Genomic DNA, 9,918 nt, shown 5'->3' with positions numbered 1-9,918 from the left:
AGTAGAAGTCATTGCATTCAAAATTTTACTTAAGTAAAAGAACACAAATATCAGCAAAGTGTTAAGTGTCACAAAAGTAAGATGTCTCTTTTAAGATGTATTCAGGTGTAATCTGTTAGATGAAGTCATCCCAGCATTGACACTCACATTTTTTATTGTGTGTTAGGCAACTAGTAACTTTGTTCACCATCAATCATTCAGGCAGTAAAATGCCATAAAATTGTGGAAATTTGCCACCAAATCTTCTCAGAGCTTTCCGGGTGATGGAAGTCTTGACATTGCTTGTGTTGTGTTTGGATTTGGGAACATACAGTCAAAAGGCCAGATACTCAATTTACAATTATAAAGACATTTGGCATTTTTGCTTGATAAATGACTTTGTTTATTAAAGGATTATTAAATCTTTAGTGATTAAATTGTTTCAGCAGCAGTGTGTGCTGCACATTTAAACATGTGCAGTAGCCCACTGTTGCAAAAAAAGCTTTGCTCCACCAGAGAGCAGTGGTGCTTCAGGGACTGCCTCAATTCCATCAACCAGAGTCAAATGTATAATATATATACATTGATTAATACTTCATTTCACAGACATTAAATTAAGACAAGCACCAACACTATGAAAGTACTTCTTTCAGAATATCCCACATCATTTTCTTTATAGAACATTGTGCTTTGTATGACTGCAATCTTCATGTTTGCAAAGATAACAATGTAACTGACAAATACTTTCACTAGATCTGTTGTCTCAAACATCAGACCCATTTTGTTTGACATTTTTATTTTTTCCACACTGAGCCCTGCCTCTGCAGAGCACAGTGAAACCCTCAGTTTGGAATTTTCCATTTTGTCTGCTAATTAAGAAACAGAGTTGCAGGCAAGGTGATAGAAGGTGTCAGACAAGAGCTTTTGGTGGGGAAATGAACATCTCTGTAATAACTGCACAGTGGCAATGCAAGGACAGAGTGTTTGTGTTATTCCTGTTTATCGACAGGTGCGATAATAGAAAAAGGCAGCACTGTAGACTTCCCTATATTGCTGAAAGTGCATCTTTTGAAAGGGCCATGGGCAGGATGTGCATTACAAATTTGAGGTAATAATGTTTGGTTGTAAGCTGACAAAATCACAGGACTTGACACTAGGCAAGTGAAAATCCAAACAGAAGAAATCCCACAAAAGAGCAAAATCTCCCAATGAGCTCTGCCACAGTGGTAAGCAGACTGTGCCACTCCTCTGGGATGTTCTGGCTGTCTCTCTGCTTACACACTCTGGTTTTCTCTGACTGAAACCTCCATCTGTCCTGCTCTCTCTAAATGAAGACCACAGTATGGAGTGGACTATCAACTAAAGAGCTTAGGGCCCCTCTGGCCTCTTACGGCTCTGCTGAAGTTAAGACTGATATCTCTCGGTTTCAGGCACAGGTAGCTCAGCATTATATAACCTGTCACAGCCGCGTGTTTTCCCAGTTACTGATGAGCCATGACTGCTGTCATAATTGCAAACTTTAGTACAGAATAATTGTTTATAGACCATGAAACAATGATCCATACTGTAAGAGGCATTCTAAAACTGCTTTCTATAATTTATTCAGTTATGGCTCCACTTATTCACTCCCTGGCAATGTCAGACTTTAAACCACAAGTGTACTTTTAGAATATAGAAAGAGAAACTGTTATAAGTAGATAACCTTTTATGAAAAAAAAAAAACAAAAAACAGTCTGGTTGAGATTTGTGGAACTTTTTGCTCAAAATTCAATTTATTTTGGGGCACATGGAGGGTCAGAGGTTCCATCTGTTTTGTCTGTCATGTAAGGCAAAAATATGAAAATTAAGCTTTCACCTTTAGATTTTTTGCTCAGTTAGTTTTTAAAGCCTGTGTGGGAATTTTTTATGTGATTATAGAATTTTACAAATTATTCTGAGAGTGAAAGTTTTTGGGGTTTTTTTAAACATGCAATGTTTTCTGGCAGAGTATCTTTTTTGATGCTACTACTGGGAACTCTCAAAGCCATAAATGTTCATATCCTACACATAGGGCTTTTAATTAACTCAAGCATATTATTTTATTGACTTAGCATATACCTGGGAATGATACTGGGAATGTACATTTACAGATGTTATCACTTAATGTTACAAGAGAGACACCAGTCATTGCACCCTAAATAGATACTGGTAACACAGAGAATACTTTTACTTATATTACAGTTTATGAGAATGTTTTCTTTCATTATAATTTTAAAATACTGTAATAACCTACACAGTTAAAACATCGGACTGAGCCATCATTTTGTCATCGCAGTTATTATGCGATGAGATTACAAAATCAATTCTACATTGGATCTGTAAGATTTGCTGGAGAAAGGATTGGAGCATAATGTCCCCTTGGTTCAATCATTTAATTTCACAGAATTATTCTGCTTCTTCAGATCCCGGTCGTTTATCCTGTAGGCTATTAGTCTGTCTTTGCACAGACTTACATAACTGTCTGAAAAGTGGAAGCATAATTTACCATAACGTTCTGTGTACGCAGCATATCTCTCCTCAAATCTCTTTTTCATTTGAGGAGCTTTACTCCAAAACAAGGTTTATAGGGTACTATAACATTTGAAAAACGTAACACCAACTCTATTAATTAATAGTAAAAAGCTTAATTAGGGAGTAGTTTAAAGGAGGTATTCACAAATGACACCTTATACTGAATCCTCTATATTTTAAGAACACTGAATTGTATTTCTTTTTCATAATGGATTAAGCAGTTTGGAGCATTATTATTAATGTGCTGCTCATTCTTTTCTTTCGCCTTTTACATAATAGAAATATTGACCTGGTTTGGAAGTGTAGGATACAAAATGTATCCTGACTTTTATCCTTAGAAATAGGATACAATTTTGAAGGACTGCTGAGTGGTGCAATGCAGCTTTGATTGAATTGAGTCCCAGGTTTGCAGCAGTGTTGAAGGGATTCTGACTCTGTAAAGTCTCTTACTCAGCAGAAATGTTCTAAAGAGCAGCTGCACTATGGGAGCTGCATTGGTGACGCCTGCAACAAATGCCATTCTGTATACATTCATCATATCCTCTTAATGGATACCCATTGTATACCCCAAACTTGCCTGATGCTATCCTCTGAGATACATTTTAACTGTCACTGTAGGTATGAGGAACATCCACACCCACCCCCTAAGGCAACATAGACTGGATACAATGGTACTGCCTGCTATGTTTTATGTCTTTGAATCCAACAAAATTCATTGCATGTTTTAAATTCAGTAAAACCAGCAACAGAGAGTAACAGTGATTTAGGCGGAGCGCTCTCCTCCAGCATAATTGGTCCTTGGCAGTGCTGCCTTCAGATTGCAGTGGTATCTTACCCCTCTCTGGCCAATGTGCTGCCACACTTACTATAAATATGACCCATAACTAAGCACATCGTCATGCTGCTTTCTTCAGCTTGCGAGGCTTTTGAAAAAGGCGTTATTTCTCAGCTGGCGTGTGGAGAGCATATCACAGCCAGGAGCTTTTCCCAACTTCCAAGTGTGGCAGAGAAAGAGCGAGATGAAAAGGCGGAGATAGAGAGAGCGAGACAGAGAGAGAGAGAGAGAGAGAGAGAGAGATTCTGGGAAGATGCAGCTGCCTGCAGGCTCTCATAGCAGACACCTGCCTGTCCTTTTCTTTAAACCTTCTTGCTACAGAGGTTGGCAGGTTTTCTGGCCACTCTTGCACTCATGTTTTATTCAGACCAGTGATGCTTCAGCACAAGAAGGCCTATGTGCAACCAAGTAGGGAAGACGGATGTGTATTTTTTGAGATGCAGGGCTGTTAGTAAATCATAAGATGGTTTGAAATGTCAGCCATATGCTGTGTGTGTGTGTTTGGGGGGATGGGGTTTGTACAAGAAAGATAGATCGGGGGAGAACTGATATAAATCTCTTGCCACTAATTATCACCACTTTGTTAAACACTTTTGCTAATAGCCTCTAGAGTTGCAACCAAACTGCAAAAAACATTACAAATTCAACAGACTCTGCACTGGCTCCAGCCTAAATTATCTGAAATGGACCTTCCTTTTAAGAAAAGAAACTGACATCTTGAAATGGTGCAAATTTTGCTCGTTGTTGACCTTGCAGTCACCTTTAGCTGCCTTTTGGATTCAAACAAAAGCTGGATAATCTGACTAGACTTTACTCCATTAGTTTACATGCAAAACATTGCTAAACGATTAACAGAGCAGCCGAAAGCATCATAAAATATCTGCACAAACGTCTTGTTAGAAAGGCTATGGTTTAGTCCTGACCAGTAGCTATGTGAACCCAGCTGGCTCTGCAGCAGAAATTTGTCCCATCCCATGATGCATCTGGTGTGTATTGATTGTGGTCTTTTGGATAGCGGTGCTAACTGTACACAGAGATTGCAACACAGAGCAGCACACAGAGAGAGAGAGGCAGGTAGTGGTGGGTGGTGAATGAGTTTTTTTAGCCTAATGTGGCTAAGCCTGGTTTAAACACTGAATTGTAAGACAGTGAATGCATGCACATATCTGTGTACCATGTGTTCAAGCTTGCATCTCTTTGCATATTTATGCATATGTATCCAAATTTGTCACAACATATTTAAATTTCAATACAGATTACGTGTGCCGTATACTGTATGAGACACATACACATCTGTACAAAAGCTAAGGCAAGTACCCCATACTGTGCATCCTCTAACAACTGCAATGCAGCCAACTCTGGGCTTCATCTTTGTCTGTTTGCATTTAGGCCAGGTATAATGGTGGGAGCTTCAGCCATCAGCGTCCCCACATCTCTAGACTGCACACAGGACCAAGCTGTTCAGCACAATTAACATCTATATTATATGTGTGCTGCAATTAATGTTCCATATGCCACAGCAGACCTGAGAAGACCCTAAGCCTGTAAGGACAAGCTGACCCGTGTGTTGTGTCTACAAAGTGTATAGAAAAAAATACTTACTACTGCCATTCCATACTGTAATTGCACCAGTCAGTCAGTCGGCCTCACACTGAAAATATCTGATGACAAAATAAGCCTGGACATGCAGTGATTTTTGTGTGAGTGTTAACCACAAAGGAGTATTACAGGAGTACAATGTAGACAAAGCAAGAAGAAATGCGGGCACAGACATGAGTAAAAAGGTTAGGTTGATTGTGTGCACAAAGACGATCCAAATCCAAAGATGTCTGATCTCTTTGGCAGGAGAGTGCTAGTGGAGAATCAAAGACGGTAGCTCCTGTAATTGGGAGAGTTTCTTGTGTATAGCTGCATGAGTCTGCAGACAGAAAGCAGATGGGGCTGTAGTTAAGCTGCTGAATGATGAGCAAATAAAAACATACAGACAACCTCTTCCAGTGAGACGGATGCTGTGTCAGCAGGCAACACATGCAAGGCACACTAACAAGGGACTAATGTGCATGCACAGTACATGTGTGCAAATACACATGCATGTATCTGGCTTTTTCTTTTGGTTAAAAATCCATAAACGGGATCCTTAGGTAAACAGTAATGATTCTTGTTCTGCAAACATGGTTATCTCTCAGCTGCTAGTACAGATGACAGTGTGTGTGTGTGTGTGTGTGGCTGGGCTGACAATCAGTTTCATAACAGGCAGTAATGATTGAAATCGAACCTGTAAAGTAGGTCAAGCACCCATCTACAACTACATCCTGTAATGTTTTATGACAGGTGACACAAACATTGATATCCGCACAATAACTGACAGCCATTATATCGTTATGTCTTTGTGACGGTGCACAGGGCCATTTAACTGTGGGGCAAATTAGATTATTGCAGACGTTAAACAGGGCAATGCAATAGAACAATGTTTCATACGTGCTCTCTGATTCCATTAGAAGCCCAGAGAGCATCTATCATTTGTATGCCACAGCCTTGTCTCTGCAAAAGTCAAACTAGCAACAGAGACTGAATCCCCATGGAGACAACTGATGCATGTATGGGCTAACTAACTGCACTTTCAGCATCAGCGAATAAAGCAAATTATAACACAGATAAACTCACCACACACCAAAATGGATTACACAACTCAGTATCATGGAAGCAGATGCTGCGCTGGCAGTATGTTGATTGTAACCTGACTGTGTTGGGATATTAAAGTGCATTTTCTGCTCTCTGTGAAGCAGCAGTTCATTGATGAAAACGCAGATACAGTCCGTATAAATTTACAAATTCTACATGGATCACAAAATGATTAAAGTGTGCAAAGAGTGCCACAGGAAGGAGGCCAACATCGATGCTTTTTGAGAAGACTGGCCTCCTTCCTGTGTCACTCTTTGCACACTTTAATCATTTTGTGATCTATGTAGAATTATAATGCCTCTGAAAAGTAAAAACCATAACAAAGGGAAACCAAAGCCTCTGTCTTGTCCTGAACAACACAAAGCTAATTGCTTAGTTCTTGTTTCAGGTTCTTGGCAGCCCTGGTCATTCATCATTATTAAGCACCTGGGCACACAACCACAAGACTCCTGGTTTCCTTGGCAATAAGCAAGCTAAATCCTGCTACACTTATTCTTCAGGTGGAAGTGAGTCAACAGTACTGTTGTACAAATCGCCCCCATACCATCCTCGTGCTTTGTATGAGCTTGTTGTAGAGCAGGGATGTAAAAAAAAAAAGAAGGATCATAAAGACAAATGACAGCGTCCTGCCATTGACAACAAGCTTGTCGCTACAGGGCAAACGCTCACCGGGATGAGCAGAGTAGCCTACAGAACTGCAAATGCTTATCTGAGATAACAAGCTTGGGGACTTTTTTTTATTCAGCATTTATTCATCCAGGGAAGCACAACCAAGCACAAAACCAAGCTCTTTTCTACCAGTACTCTGGCTCATATTGCACACCTGGGAGCTGCCAATACAGCTACCACATTGTTGACCTCCGAGCAGCTGCACTGGAGCAAGGTGCAGTCACCCTGTGAATAAAGTGACGAGCCTCTAGGCACAAACACCATAACCTCTTGAATACACTGCTTTAAGATAACACAAACTCTTCTAAGTGTCCTCCTACAATAAAACACACAGTCGTGTTGAAATTATTTGTCGATTAATGGATTTGCTGCATTTCTGTTTTACATCTTTGTAAATTGAATATGTTTGGGATTCGGGACAGTTGAAGATGTCACTTTAGGGTTTGAGAATTGTGATGGACATTTTCACTACTTGGCATTTTATAGACTGCATGTTAAATCGATTAATTGGAAAAAATAATCAACAAATTAATCATAGCTGTAAGGGCAGATGTGGCTCAGGAGGTAGAACAGGTCCTCGGGCAAGATACTGAACCCCAAATTGCTCCCAAAGGCTGTGCCATTGGTGTGTGAGTGTGTGTGAATGAGTATATCCTGATGAGCAGGTTGGCACCTTGCATGACAGCCTCTGCCATCAGTGTGTGAATGCGTGTGTGAATGGGTGAATGTTGACATGCAGTGTAAAGTGCTTTGAGTGGTCAGAAGACTAAAAAGGCGCTATATAAATGCAATCCATCCATTTAATCAATAATAACAATAACTGTTAGTTGGAGCCCTATAGACAGACCTGCTTTGTCATTAAAATAGCCGATGATGTTGAACAGTGGATGAACAGTGGATGTTTACACTGCACATCACAAATCTAAGTTTTTGATACTAGTTTCCACAGAACACAGTAGCATCACTATAAAAATAATCCACAAAGAAAGCCAGTTTCTTCACATCAACACATTCAATAGAGTAAAACCACCCTTATCTAATGGCATTACAGGATATAGGCTAAAGATTAAATGACTCAAATATAGACATTTTGGAAAACTCACACTGAAAAACCCTAAAACTGGTCTGGCCAACATCCAAACACTACAGTGGATTATAGGCGTGGTTCTCTTCTCACACATTTTGCTGAGTGGATGAATGGGTGTGACTCCAGCAAGCTGAGATGCTGAGGCTAAGACATGCCTATATTGTTGAAGCCGCTCTTGAGGACTAATATGTTTTGCATCTTGTATTTCAGAGCATTGGTATCAAGAGAACAAACAACGTGGGACTTGTGATGTCATTCTGATAATTACACATGTGGGCACAATCAAATCATCCTTGTGAATGAGACTAATAAGAGAAAAGCATATTTGATAGTGACTAGTGCAAACACTTAAGATCCTTTACAGATTGTCAAATGACTGACATGACTATCATGACATTTATTTTTTGTTAAACAGGCTCATGGTTGCAGCGTGTATCATAATTACACTGTAGTGAAAAAAGATCTGAATCCTGTTGACTCAGTCAGCATAAAATGCCTAGTCACCATGGTAACAGAGGATGCAACCCGTTTTGTAAAGGGTGATGGAGATAGAAGACTATATTCACCACGAGCATCATTGCGGGATTTGTTACACCTGTTCAAAATTGATTAAAACCTTTAAAAACAGAAGAAGAAGAAAAGCAGAGCAAACCGGATATCCTATCCGGTTTTGCGCCCCACAACCACCTCCAAAGCTTGGGCTACTACGGGTCACGTTGAAGCTTCTTCACATTATATAACATCGTTGAATTACAGTGGTAGCAGTTACCAAGCACTGATGAAACCACAATTCACACACGAAACGCCATTCAAAGCTGTGAAAATGCAGTTTAATTTCCCCACAATGCTTTTTTTTTGCGCCAGACGCGTCAGCAACATGCAGCATCAGTCTACAAAGTTGCGTAACATTTCAGTCACATTTACGGGAATAGATCCACAGCAGTCCATTAATAAATTTTAGGGCGATAAATCTCACAGCAAAACTATAAGACAAGTCCTCAGGAAAACCAGCGTGTAGGGATATCGTGATATTCTTTTCATTCGGGTAAGAAAGGAGTGTATTTCACAATTCCCCCTCTGTCCATCCTCCTAGCGACATCTGGCAATAACATCTAGCGTGAAGATTTGGGGGCAGGATGGATGCGCGCCTACCTGTCCGCAGGTTGAAGGAGAGTCGGGCTTCAACAAGATATGGGGTGTCGCTCTTTGAGCGGAGTCTCCTGATCAGTCGGCGGTCTGTGCTGCTGTCTGGAGAAGTCGCCATCAATCTGAACCAGTGTCCAGTGGTGACTGCTGGCCGACCGGGGCAGACGCAGAACCGCGGCCACTCGCACTCTGGGAGGTAGCTGTTGATAGGGAGGAGGGAGTTCACACACACACATAAGATAGAGAGAGAGAGAGAGAGAGAGAGGAAGGGAGGGAGGGAGAGAGAGAGAGAGAGGCGTTGGTGGAACATAGCATGGATACAGTGAGAGAAAATATAAAAATATATTGCCTAAAAATGGCAACATATAGAGCTATTAAAAAAAAAATCCAAGTAAACCCAATGTATTTCTTATGACTATTTAAAAAACACACATCTCGGGCTATATCCTCATATGATGTAGATCTATAGGCTATCCTTATTTTATTTTTTCGAATTCAAAATTATTTTTATGGCTTGTTTTTTTATAATTAAGGAGGCTATGCCAAAGCAAGGTGTACACGGTGTATAATGTTTAATGATTTACAATAATTAATAATATTGATAATTGTAATAATTTTGATCATTAATAATGCATAATGATTTGCTCGAAAACAAGCCAACAAATGGCTTGCACATTACACACAACGATACACAACATGCACTATATCATACAATATATCACACTATACAGCTACATTTAATGAATGAATATGATAAGATGAGATAACAATTGAATTTGATGGTAATGGTGAGAAGCGTATAAGAAAAGAGATCAAACCAAAGACAGGAGGCAGATTTTGAATCAGCACAGTAATGTGTTGATATTTTGCTGCTTCAGTTCAGTTCAGATCTGTAGCCTACAAGAGATTTTATATTTTCTTTTGATTTTTTTGCAGCAAATCAGCATGAACATAAACACAATTGCTTCTG

At 39.9% G+C, this 9,918-nt stretch overlaps 1 protein-coding gene across 1 annotated transcript in view; it reads right to left on the bottom strand.

The window, feature by feature from the left end:
- The window catches only part of LOC137194260 (phosphatase and actin regulator 1-like), a 53,510-nt gene extending 44,363 nt beyond the window's left edge, over positions 1-9,147 (bottom strand). Inside the window, exon 1 of the mRNA XM_067605988.1 lies at positions 8,955-9,147. Within this exon, the coding sequence (XP_067462089.1) occupies positions 8,955-9,066 (112 nt within the window). The 5' untranslated portion in view covers positions 9,067-9,147. The remainder of the gene's footprint in view (positions 1-8,954) is intronic.
- Between the last annotated feature and the right edge of the window lie 771 nt (positions 9,148-9,918).

This window comes from Thunnus thynnus, chromosome 12 (genome assembly GCF_963924715.1).
Source record: "Thunnus thynnus chromosome 12, fThuThy2.1, whole genome shotgun sequence".
NCBI lineage: Eukaryota > Metazoa > Chordata > Actinopteri > Scombriformes > Scombridae > Thunnus > Thunnus thynnus.
This window is presented reverse-complemented; position numbering and strand designations above follow the sequence as displayed.